General features: G+C 41.3%; 1 protein-coding gene across 8 annotated transcripts in view; it reads right to left on the minus strand.

Moving 5' to 3' along the window:
• Positions 1-839: 839 nt before the first annotated feature.
• The window catches only part of CNTRL (centriolin), a 36,827-nt gene continuing 24,752 nt past the window's right edge, over positions 840-12,914 (minus strand). For 6 of the 8 annotated variants that reach the window (XM_080402859.1, XM_080402863.1, XM_080402862.1 and 3 more), the window contains exons 27-43: positions 12,500-12,630; positions 12,229-12,369; positions 11,983-12,109; positions 11,332-11,496; positions 10,413-10,572; positions 9,566-9,681; positions 8,289-8,506; positions 7,709-7,866; positions 7,426-7,499; positions 6,534-6,722; positions 5,356-5,581; positions 4,846-5,051; positions 4,440-4,559; positions 2,995-3,264; positions 2,823-2,885; positions 2,030-2,233; positions 840-1,717 (exon numbers count right to left, since the gene is read on the minus strand). In XM_080402859.1, coding sequence (XP_080258985.1) covers positions 1,634-1,717; positions 2,030-2,233; positions 2,823-2,885; positions 2,995-3,264; positions 4,440-4,559; positions 4,846-5,051; positions 5,356-5,581; positions 6,534-6,722; positions 7,426-7,499; positions 7,709-7,866; positions 8,289-8,506; positions 9,566-9,681; positions 10,413-10,572; positions 11,332-11,496; positions 11,983-12,109; positions 12,229-12,369; positions 12,500-12,630 — 2,652 coding nt within the window. In that variant the 3' untranslated portion in view covers positions 840-1,633. Of the gene's footprint in view, positions 1,718-2,029; positions 2,234-2,822; positions 2,886-2,994; positions 3,265-4,439; positions 4,560-4,845; positions 5,052-5,355; positions 5,582-6,533; positions 6,723-6,956; positions 7,312-7,425; positions 7,500-7,708; positions 7,867-8,288; positions 8,507-9,565; positions 9,682-10,412; positions 10,573-11,331; positions 11,497-11,982; positions 12,110-12,228; positions 12,370-12,499; positions 12,631-12,914 lie in introns of those variants that run through there. The other 2 variants (XM_080402864.1, XM_080402865.1) reach the window with 2 other exon arrangements.

Raw genomic sequence — 12,914 nt, forward strand, 5'->3', positions numbered from 1 at the left:
GTTAGGCCTTGGGAGCAGTTTCAGCTGCTTGTGGTTACCCCTTGCGGTGGACCTTATGCTGCAAAAACTTCACAGGCTTTTCCCCAGAGGAGCAGGGAACAGCTCTGGGAGCTGCAAGAGGCCAGGGCCAAGCCCAGCATGAGGGGTGGGAGCTGGGTCACATTCCCTGCCTGTGGAACTGTGGTTGCTGGGTGCTGTGCTGCAGGGACCCCTTTGTGCTTGTGGCTGAGGGAGGGTGAGACAGAATGAGGGGAAGGGGGGGCTGGGGAGGCTCCCTGCTGGACAGGGGAGTCCCTATTACAGTCAAGGCTAGGAGGGGCCTCAGGAGCTCACCTGGCCCAGCCTTTTGTGGGACACTGAATTGTTCTTGCTGTAAAAAAAAACATACTACGTGATAATACCCCCAACAGCAATGCCTGAACCACATTTGTAGCTGCTGTTCCATCACATGCTGGTTCTGCATCTTGTGGTGACACATGCTTTCACCTCATCTCGCACTTTAGCATTGTTTTGCCACTGCTAATTAAGAGACTTGCTGGGAACTTCATGAAGCCATTGCCTATAGCCACATCACTTCAGCAGTGATGCAGCTGCACCTTCAGTGAGGGATGGGTGGCAGACACCAGCAACAGCTCTGGCACAGCGGTGTAGGAGGAGCTTTACTCCCTGCAAGGCAGAGCCAGAGTGGGCACTGCCAGCGCTGCAGCTGTAAGTGTCCTTAGGGACAACTTACACCAACAAAACACACTGACCCACCACAGATGAAAGCAAGCATCAACCACTGACACTTCAAGGAAATACTGGAAAATAATTGTATTTTAAACATCTGTGCATTTGGCAACAAATAAATGGACAACTCTGTGTCTCTAATAATCAAGTTTTCTTTGCAGTAGAAACTGAAATGAAACAGTTGTTTTAAACATTTAAATCCACATTTAAAATATTTTTTATAAACAACCTCCAACTTACATAGATAAAGCTCAGTTAATCATACAAAAACATCACAGTACAGAGCAGGCCCTGCGAGCTGTCTGAGTAGTGGCCAGTGCCTCCCTAGCCCAGGCTTGTGAGCAGTGAGGTAGAAGTGGCCGAGGGTGGCAGCTGCGGCCAGGGGTCAGGCACTGCTGGGGCATGGGCAGCACTCGCAGGCCTGGCTTAACTCCTGCTGCCTCGCAACTGCCTAGGAGCAGCTCTGAGGCTGCTAGAAGCTTTACTTAAGCAGCTGCCATACACGAGAAGAAATCTATTTTTAACTTAATTACAGAAGAATGCTTAAGTACCAGGCCAGTATTACAACCAGGTACAACTGAGTTAGACAATAGGCTATATGTTTATTAAAACCAGAGAAGTGTTCCTGAAGCATCAAGGATAGCACTAGCTCAGCATCCAAGCTGATCAGTGCAGCAGCCATTTCTCCATGTCATCCGAATGTACAAGCAGCTCTCACCCGCCCTTTGCTTGAAAATACACACCTATGAGCCAAAAGAGTATCAGGCATGAGGACACCAACCGCTGGAGCGCCGTCACGGGAAAGGGGCAGCACGGTGTGAGAGCACGCCTGCCCCTGGGGCCAGCGCCAGCCTCCACCAGGGCTGAAGGCAGCTCTCACCTCTGGGCCTCTCCGAGGAACTCCTCACGAGCCAGAACGCGTCGTCTGCACTGCCTGCGACACCACTGAGACACCAGCCGGCCCGTGTGCAAATCTTGTTAGAGTAGCCTAGAAAAAGGAGTAAGGCTGACTAGTAACGTCTGCAATTAGCAGGGACACATTAATCTTCAGAAGAAAAAAAAATATGGATTTGAAAGAATAAAAGGTAAGATTAAAAACCAACAACAGACAACGTTGAGGAAAACTTAAACTTTTCAAACAAGTTCACTGCTGCCACAGTAACTAAGTGGACACAGGATGAGCACCCCACCTCGCACCACCCTGCTGTGGCTCTAAGATGGCGAGCAGATGCTGTAACAGACTACCAGTGAGCTAAATATTATTAAAACAAACCCAGAATTCCTGTATACAGGCTGTTACCTGAGTTTTGGTTAAATTCAGAGTGTGATGAAGAGAGAACAGACTCGAGCTATGGGCTAGAACCAGTGGGTCTGAAGAAGTGCTGCTGACTAGGTCATCCAGCGCATCAACCTGTCGCTTCAAGCTGTGCAGGCTGCCTTCTGTTTGCTGCTTTCCTCTGAATAATACTTCTGCTTGCTTGGACATGGACTGCCGGAGCTGAGCCTAAATAAATCATTAGTTCTATTTATATCCAGCTAGTGTAATTTTCAAGACCGTATTTAAGACATCTGATGACCTTGAAGTCAACACACAAGGGATGCAATGTTAAAAGAGTCTCAAACCACATGCAGATGGCAACGGTTTTACAAATTATTTTTAACTAGCTCGCCTCCTCCCAAGCCAGAAATAAGCCCCGTTTCTATGGCCTTTATCATTCATTACATGCCTGAAGAAAGCGCAACAAGTACATTTAATGAAAGTCGGCCAGCACCTGTACTTAAGAGCGATCATGGGTGCTCCCAAGCCCTAACTGGTCATATTGCAACATACCATAGTACAATATAAATGAGGGAATTTTGTTGGAATACTCAAAACCCCAATTAATTAAAATAATTCATCTTGATGCAGCATGCAGCTGCTAGGCTTTCTTTTATTGTTGTGTCCCCCCCCGCCCCCCAAACACTCTGTAGCAGTAGGGTACAGAGTGAATACACCGGAGCTGGAGCAAGATCCCCACGCTCCTGGGTCGTTCAGATTCATTTTAGAAGGGACCCAACAGCTGTTTTAGCGCAACCGAGGAGCCATGTGCCACCTTCAGCCAATCTTCGCAGTGCTGCAGTTTTTCTCGGAGAGCCTCTCCACGCCATTGTTCATCCTTCTGGAAACAAAAGCACAACTCAGCAAGGGAGCGTTAAACCAAAGGTACCAATACCGCCATGCTCAGCTGCGGCACTAGGAGCAGCTACTTTGTGAAAGCATTTTACCATTAAGATGGCTTGCGAAAATTTCAACTTTTCTTCCGATGAGAGGCGTCTTTCTTTAGCAGCAGCAAAGGGATCAGTCTTTAAGTGATCAGATTCACAGTGCAGACTTCCCTTTACTTCAGAAGATGCTTCTGTATCTTCCAGCAGTTCTGAAGACAGGCTTGAAGATTTCAACCCCATCCTAATTTCATCTTCAGCCTCCAGGTTAAGTAGCGTTGCTGCATTCTCTGTTTCCCTTTGTCTCTTTTCCAAGTCTTCTCGAGTTTTAACCTACATCATGTAACAGTCTCACCACTCTGCCATCAGGTTACAAATGCATCATCAATCCAGAGGGACTTCCCTCTATAACTGAACAAGGCTTCTTTCAGAAATGTCTAGATTTCAACTAGTACAATCGGAAGTCACAAAACCTCTGAACAGATGCAGCCCTAATTCTGACATTAACTTCACCTGTGAAGCCCCTCAGATGGTAACAAAGGCACTGAAGTTACCAGGACACAACTTGGTAACAAACCCATTCGTACTCTGATCTTGTGCAGTCTTCCTTGAACACTTTCCAGTTGCTAACATCATTCTCTGAAGGACCCAATTTTTAAAGGGCTTAAAAACAATTTATCAAAAGGACTGGGAGCAGTCAGACAGTGTAAAATCACCTTTTAATTTAAAGCAAGTATCAAATGCTGGCTCAGGTGGGCAATAGCAAGTTGTTAAGTGCCCACGGAGTAGCTTTGAATATCGATAACACTTAGTGGTTTGCATAAATTATGACTCTAGTCATGCCAAGTTTGTATTACCAAATCTTAACCTAAACAGGAGCCAGAGTCTGAATCCTAGACTGCAGCATTGCCTAAACTGAGCTGACAGCAAACATTACAGTGCAATTGCTGTGTAACTTGGGAGCATCCAAATCCAATTACTCTTAATGAGTAGCTAAGACTAGCCCCTCCATGCTCAGCCCACCTCCGAAGAGCAGTCCCTTTTTGAGGCATCATTTTACTGGTCAAGAAGGGCTGATGCGTTTGAACTGACCCGAGCAGTGCCTGCAGTTCTCCCCATGTGACAGGAAGGCAGCCCTGCAGCTGGGCCACTCTGCTGTGGCCTTCAGGGTCTGAATCATGAAATAGCTCTTTAGAGCTTGGCAGCCCTACACTGAGAACTCTGCACAGGGCTGACTGGCTGGGGTTGGTTTGTTCCATTTTTAAACTTGGATTACCAAACTGCCTGATCCTACTGACTGTTCACAAAGCTTAACCTTTCCCAGATTTGGGGAAAAAATAATGATAATAATACTAATAAAAAAATAAAAATCACACAATAATTTTAAGTAGGTCTGTTTCTGATTGTGATACAACAGACAGGAGGAGATTCAAAACCAGTACAACATTAAACTCATCTGGAAGACACTGCTTTGCCTCAACCCCTCACGTTCAGCTACGCAGGCATACCTGGGGCTGCTGGACCTGGTCAAGGTCCTTAAGGTGCTTGGCTTGCTCATGGTGATTGCACGCTACTTGTTCAGCAGTCGTTATATCACTCTGCAAACAGCTGTTTTTATGGGTTTGATCCTAGGAAAATGCAGCAAGATTGACTTTTACCCTGAGCATCCAAGAGAATTCACATAACACAATTTCTTCAAGTTAAAAGGTAAAAACAGGCAGCATTAAATAGGAATAACTAGACGTGTTCTGCAGTACAAGCTAGAAAAACCGAAGTTTGGTTGCTTCAAGTTCAGTCTAGTCATGAAGTTAATGCATTACTTTGTTCCTTCTAAGATAATAATGGGTGTTCTATCATGTTGCCATTTAAAAATAACCTAAATGCCCAAACATTCTCCCCTCAGCCAAGACTTACATGCAGTTTTCTTTCCAGCTGCATACTTTGCATTTTCATTGCTTCTTTCAGACTCCGAATTTGTTTTTCTGCTTTTTTCTTCTCTGATGCTATCTGATCTTGGAGATGGTTTAGCTCAGACTTGGAGACTTCCAGTTCTTTCTGAAGAGCCTGTATTTCACTGTTTTTTTGTTGTAATTGTAATTCTTTTTCTGAGAGCTGATGTCCTGTAATTAACATTTTTTAACAACAATCCTGATTATCAGAAACATAAGTACCCTGGCATATTTCATACACATTACAAGTTTTTCAAACACATCATCTGCTGCACAATGGTGTAAAACACTGATGCCAGGTGAGAAGGGGACAGAACGCCAGCTGGCTTCAGAATTTCTGTTTTGCACAAGTCAATTTAAGGATCTAGAGTCAATCCACGTGCTGTATTAGCAACCAAGTGAGATTCACAGAAAAATGTTTGTTTCATTAGACTTAGAACACAGATGGAAACCACCAATTTGTGCAATGACTTACTGCTTTTTCTGACAGTTTCTTCAAGTGGTGCACATTGGGAATTCTCCTTTTCCAGCTTACTGAGGTCTTCTTCTGCCAGCCTTACTTTTGCTATTGTCTGCTCCAGTTTCTTCTGTTGATCTGTTAGCTCCTTTTCCAATCGTATTTTCTCATCTTTCACTTTAGCAGTATATTTTTTCAGGATTTTTCCTTCATGCTCTGACTTTTGCTTGAGGCGATGAAGAATCTGCCAAAAAACCCCACCGCTTCAAGCTGTAGCTAGTACCAACTCAATGAGAACACGATCACCAGAAAACAGTATAGAAGATAAAAGCAGCATAAACTGTAAAGAATTGTAGTCTAACACTCCCTACTGACAAACAAAGTTTTATCAGTTTTTCTTGTCCCTCACTTTTGGTACAGCTCCCTCGGTTTTTCTTTTAGGTAACACTTTGTTGAAACTGCTCAGCCAACCTAAGTTAATTTTACTACAGGAATATATGATTAAGCCCTAATTTTTATGAACAGCTGATGGGCTTTGCACAGAAATACTGTAGAACAGAACAAAAGCTAGCGGCCAATAACAATCCACTCAAAGTCAGAAAAAAACTCCAGAATAAAACATCCTGGATTTTTTTCTGGTTGGTTTTGGAATTGTGGAATGCAGCTGGAGTTAAGCTTTGATTTCATTTGCAATCCATTATATCATTTCAGGTACTCTACATAGTGTGCTTATCTCCCAAAAGAAACTAGCAGCATGGGAAGAAGTTCTCTGAACTATGTCCAGCTGCTATTATCTTGGCAGCTGACAGAACAGCATTATAGAGAATGATCTGTACCAGTCCATCTCCTCACCCACATCAGCTACACCAGCAGCCCAGACACAACGCTGCAGCACAGGGCCTGCCACTACATTAGCCCTTCTTGTGCTCACTGCTGACTTTACAGCAGTTTTGTTACCAGTTCAGTATAAGATGACCCTGCCAGGGAGGAAGACGCAGTACTTTGTTGTGCTACACATTAGTTTTCACTAAAACATAACTGAAAGTTGAAGCTTTGTTTACTGCTGTTCCTCTAAAAATGAGGCCTGATGTTTCTTAAAGCACTGGTATATTATTTGTAAACTTGCACCTAAAACTTTTTGGCCTGCGTTATTTTTTAGGTCAAAAGAAAGTGAGGGAAGCTGGCAGGCTCATTACCGCTTCTTGTTCGGCTAGCTCTGTTTCTTTCTCTTCAATCTCTTCCTGGAGCTGCTGCAGTTTGTTCTCCCTCTTTTTCTGTCTCTCTTGGCAATCCTTACATTTCCTTAAATACTCTAGGATATCTTCTTTCAGGGTTGCCTGCTCTCTAACCAACTCATCCTGATGCCTTGTATTATCTTTCAAATCCTGCAATATAAAATACAAAATCAAGTGACATAACTAGTGGGTTAAGAGTAACAGCTCTGTCTAAAAGGCTGGCATTTGAAAGAATGTAACTGAACACTCCAAATCACACTGAAGATCACCGTCCATTTAAACTAGCCACCAAGTGAATTAACACAACAGGAACCATCAGATGAAGAGCCAAAAGATGCTGTTTTGTTTTGGGTTTTGTGTTGGGTTTTTTGTTTGTTTTGTTGGTGTTTTGTTTTGTTGTTTTTTTTAATAAAGAAGAGTATCTTCTTCCTAAAAACAATAAACCAGGGTCTGGATTGTTTTTCTAGAAAGAAGATGAATTCAAAACTAAACAAATCCACAAAACCTGAATCTCCACCAAAGCAAACAACCAAAACCAAAGCAAAGCCACACACTCCCAATTGGTACAAATGATCTGACTATGAGAGTTGTCACAGCTGCCACGCAAACAGAAAACCCAGAAGAGAAATTTGGTTTGGTACCCACTGTAGTCCAAATCACTCCAAACTCAGCACAAACATGGCAATAAACTCACCATTGTTTATTAGCTGTGCAAGGCTCTGACGTTGAGCTAGTGTGCCTAGGTGAAAAACAGGTGATGGACTGCAACTGTTGTAATAAATGACACCCCTCGTTTCTGCGCAATGATCCTACCCACTATGTGAAAACAAGTAGGTACTTCACTAAAACTAACCTGTTCTACTAGTTGAAGCTGTTGCCTGGAGTGATCTAATTCTCCTTTCAGTGTTTCTAGTTCTTCCTTTTTTTCTAGGAAAATAATTGGCAGAGATTTTCAATCAGCAATTTGAAAAAAATTTGAAAGTTTCCATCTTTTTGACCTGTTAAGTACTTTTTTTGCCTGTAAATATCTGAACGTTTGAATTTATTGGATATCTGATGTCATACAGTATAGCATGTCTTTTAACACAATTTCTCTTAAAACGTAATACAGGTTAAACCCAAAAATTTATCTTTACCTTGAAGATCTTTCTGTACAACAATAATGCCTCCATCCAGTGACTTTTTTTGTTTGCTCAGTAGATCTACCTCCTGCTGCAGGTTTTTAACATCCAGTTCCATTTTTTCTACATTGGACAAGGCAGCTCTTCTCGCATCTTCAATAGCAGTTAAGTCTCTGTAAAATGCAAATACATATTCTTGGTTTGTTGGAAGTACTTGGTGAAGACTAGAAAACAGCTGCATTTCAGTAAAAGTTCTCTCAGCTCAAGGGGATGCTACCTAGTAGTCATAAGAGCAGGACAGCTGTCCCATTCCAAGACTTAACATTTCGCTTTTCATAACATTTCTCACTGCATTGCCATGATACAATAAATGCTGTTGCATTCATCAGCTCCATCGCTGAGTATTTTCTGTAAGCCTGCTGGAGACATGGTTAAAATAAAACCGCCACAGGACATAAGAAACAGCATACTCTGTATAATTGGACTTCTCAAAGTTATAGCTGTATTTTTAATTAGGATAAACAGATATTCAAGGCACTTCCCAGCCCTTCTGATCTTTGCAGAAAAAAAAAAAACCCACATGTTCCTCCCCCACCTTCTGGTTTGTGAGAACTTCTTTTCCAAACTCTGACAGTCATCTTCAAGTTTTTCTTTTTCTTTATCCAAAGACTCAATATTGCTTTGCAGAGTGCGTGCTTGAGAAACCAGACGTTCGTTTTCCTCACGTTTTTTCTGTAGTAGTTGCTCCTGCCAATCTACTTCCCCTTGCTGACACTGAAATAATCTCTGAATATTGTCCAATTTTAACTTCTCCTACAACAGAAGGTATTGCAAACACCACATTTATATGGTCAAGAAGTAGAACAAGCATTAACATCTTCAGCTGCAGCAGTTTAAAACCCTTCCATTCACAGAGATCACACACAGGCTAGAGTACCCTCTGTAACTGCTGTATTGTAACAGGGATAAGTGCTTAAAGTGCCAGATTAATTTGTGTGTTTATGATGAAGGTTGGGATGAATATGAGCGTGAGGACTGGAAGATAGGGGGGCTATTCTTTGTTCCATCTTGTTTAACCACCATTTTTCCCCCCTCCATATGAATGGCACATCCCTTCATCACAGGGATTTTGAGAGAATGACCACTTTAAGTGCTGTGAGATGCTCAGGTAATGTAGTAAGGTGATCACTTTAACAGATCACAGTAATAGAAAGGGGTCAAGTTTATTGACCAGTCCCTTCTTTTCCCTGTCCTTCACAGAAAGAGTAAAAAGAGAAGACGTAAAGTCTGCTTATACATGCTTATAAAAGCTCTCTTAGCAAACACATTAGATTTTCTGGAATTGCACAACTGCGTAAAGCAGGGCTATCTGGGACTAACTTAACAATCCTGTAGCTACCTCGAGACTGCCAAAGGGATGCTGCTGATCCCTCTGCCCTCTGGCAGCAAAGCCGAATGTCTGTCTGTATTCATCAAAAAGAGACTAGCTGACATAGCTTTTTCATGGTAGAGAAGATCATCCAGCTGAGTTAGAAAACTGTCTTCCATACTTACTGTTTGCAAGGAAGGACACAGAATCCAGATTAAAAAAAAAAAAAGACTCTGGAAGCTAATGCTAAGAAAACAGTATTCATGGTTCTACAGCCACAGAAGAGCCTTCTGTCTTTTTGCCCTCTCTCCCTTACAGGCACCAAAAAAGTCCCATTATTTTAAAAGGCCTAAGCAGACTTAAGACTTTGCTGGATAAGCTGAAATCAGAATAGAAACTGATTTGAAAGTGTAGAGACTCTGCTACCCAGATCTGAACAGAACCACAAGAACATGCAGATCTATTTTTCCAGTTACTGTATTAGCTACAGAAGAAATACTTACTTCTAGAACTGCAGCCTGAGTCTTTTCTAGCTCATTGACCTTTTGGTCATGTTGTAGTTTCAAACCTTTAAGTTCATTATTTTCAAGCTCCAGCGTTTCCAGAACATGTTTCAGTTCTAGTAAGGTGAAATAAACAAAACATTACTACAAGCACCTCAAATATATTCTGTCTGCAAAAAAAAGTCACCAAGGAAAATTAAAAGACACTATACTGATATCACCCTTGTAAAAACTCTTCACGTTTTCAACCGCTGTGTCAGACACACCAGGTATTATGTCCTGTTCTACCAGCAAGTTTTGCAGGTCCCTAGGTATCCTGCTCTTCCGGCTCCCTGGAGAGTTAGTCTGGGACAGAATATCTGACTGATAAACAGTGAAATAAGGCATTTCAGATAAAGTACAGAAGTTGCAAACTGCCACTGCTTATACTTCCCACAGTCTGACAGGATGTTAACTGTCTCAAAGGAGGTTCCTCCATTTCCCCACACACCCTGATGTTTAATTCTGCTGTGAATGCAGCACAATTAGCTAATGTCTCCTAACCACACAGTGCTCAAGTGTGAGCTTAACAGATCAGTCCGGGCAATGGATTCATTCACATTTCTCTCCGGCATGAAAAACCCCCACCCCAAATACAAAGCAGCACAGAGCACTGCCTCAAATTAAGCAAAGGGTATCTGTCAGCTCTATATAAGCTACAAGAATTACAGGGAACTCTCTCTGCAGTTGTTCACAATATTTTAAAAGGACTGAGGAACACAAGACTGCAGCAATGTACAGCTAAGAGCTCTGACTGTATTTCTTTCCAATCTGCACAAAATGCTATCTAGTAAAACCAGGGACATACCTATCTTATGCTTGGTAATTTGCCCAAGTATTCCTTGAAGATTTTCTTCCTCTTTTCCAATATCCTTCTTTATGAAGGAAAGCTGTGTTCTTTTCTCATTGATCTGGACATGCAGTTCTTTCCTCTCATTATTAAGTTCTTCCAGAAGTAGTTTTATTTCCTGTGGAAATGTATCAGTGTTAATTATTTGCCATTTTAAAGGAAGTTTTCCTTTAAATAGAAGTTGTAATTATTTATGAAATTTATGAAGTCTGCCACCGATGTTCTGGTAAATTTAATCCCAGAGTTTATAGTTACAATTAATGGTGTAAAAAAATACCAAATATTTAGGTTAAAGTCTTGCTTGCTGACAATTAGTAGTAATCTTATAAAAACTTTGATCTACAAGTCTGACTGTAACGCCATCATTCAAGTGAATTAACAGGTAGGCCTTAAAACAGAAAGTCAGACAAGAAGCCCCAGTAAGAAACCCACAAAATATAATTAACCTCGATACTTTGTCTTTATTTCAGAAAGCAAGCACAGGATCCTTTTTAAGTAAATGTGGATGGAGACAGAGAGCTGACTTATGCCAGCTTTGTTGTGTTTCCCGCACACTGATCAGACTGATTTGCTTCAGCAGCTTGTCTCAGCAACAGTAAGTCATTCAGAGACTTTTATTTAATGTAATTTTGTTCTCAAGGGACCAATTCTGTAAGATTACTGTAACTGGTGAGTTCTACTTCTTATTTGTGTATCTGGACCAAACGCTTAGTCATCCAAAACTGTAAATTTGCTTGTTCTATTTTTCAGTGGGTTTTGGAAGGTCATAGAAAGCAAAACTGATTCTGTGGGAACTTTATGGGATGTTTTTGATACTTCTGTTCTTTTCCTGTTCTCCAGAGATAGAACAAATTGAAAACTCATTTGGAAAAGTTACTCTTATTTGGCGTAGTTTTTCATTTGCTTCAGTCTCTTCATCTTGAATTGCTCCTCTGAGGTCACCTCTCTTCTGAGAAATACAGTTTTCAAGGACATGGAGCTCTTCTCTTCCTTGATTTAACTGTTGCTCCAGAAACAAGAACTCTTGTTGGTGAGTAGTAATCTACAAGGTAGAAATTTAACAGAAGAAGCATCTGAAGGCTTTTACTTTTGTAGCTACACACATGCACAAGTGCAGTACACTGTTCCCTGTCAAGAGATTTATTTGAACTGCATAATGTGTAAGGATCCCATCAAAGCAATTAAGTTTTATTTGCTCAACCTGTATAATAAAGCCAATACTAAACACTAAGTTCTGATCTGGGCAGTGCAGTCCTGTACCTCAGAAAATTAAGTTTTTTACTCTGAAATTTAGTAAAGATTGTCATAGAGAACTCTGGAGTAACATTATTCAGGAATGCCAGAGATTGGTATCATACTTATAAATTACAAGACAAAACAAGGACACTTACAATTACCAACATTAAAACAGACTTAAAAATTAAGTTCTTCAGTCAGACAAGGCAATTCAGAATCAAAGATTTCTCAGCTTTCAGTTACATCAAACCCAACAAAATGAGTAGTCCAGAGTTAGTAAGATAAGCCTTACCTGGTTTCTCAATCTTTCAAGTTCAGTTTTCTTGCCCTGAAAAAGGCTTTCTATTTCTCCAAGGATTTGGAGGTGATGTTCTTCATTACCTTCTGCAACTTGAATATCTCCTTGAAGCTTCTGAAGACTGACAGTGAAGATAAAACACAACTCAGAAGAAACAAGAACACCTTAGGAAGTAACTTATTGGATGAGGACATCTTTATTTTGTCTAATATAGCTTATGGTAAATTAAAAATACTTCACCTTTCAGTTAGCACTTCTATCTCCTGGTTTAATGACTGGAACTCAGAGTCTCTTGCCGCCACCATTTGGTCCATTTCCTTCAACATACCTTCTTGTTCCCTCTTACGCTGTTCTAAATTCCTTTTATCTGCCTGTAACAACCTGAAGAAGCATTTATGCCTTTTCATATTAACATTTTAACAGCTCTCCCTTTCCAAAAGCACTATCTTTGTATTTGAAAGCATCTTGTTCTCCTCTCCCCATTTCATACAAACTCACAAGAACAGCGTACCTTAATTGCTGATCTGCTCTCGCAAGTTTAAGGGCCATTTTCTGAGCCCTTCGCTCTAGCTCCTTTGCTTTAGTTTCAGTACGGGACAGACTCTTTTGGGCATAATTGTACTTCTGAACAGCATCTTTAGTCTAGAGCAAAAATTAAAGATTATTAAGACAATACATTCCCATCTTATACTTCCCACATCCATAACCTGTAGGTTTGCCGTCTACAGATAACCTCCTTCTTGCTGGAATATTCCATTTGAGCTTTCTCCCTCTCTATACCATGAAGCAGAACCTTTTCTCCTCTCTTGTCCACAGTGGAAAATCTTGCTTCTCTTCGGCAAGGACTGAAACATTTTCTTTCAGCACAAGTTATCCCACAACTTATTTTCATATAGAAACATTCTGAGAGGCTTCAGGTTATCCAA

Source organism: Falco punctatus (assembly GCF_963210335.1).
Source record: "Falco punctatus genome assembly, chromosome: 9".
Taxonomy (NCBI): domain Eukaryota; kingdom Metazoa; phylum Chordata; class Aves; order Falconiformes; family Falconidae; genus Falco; species Falco punctatus.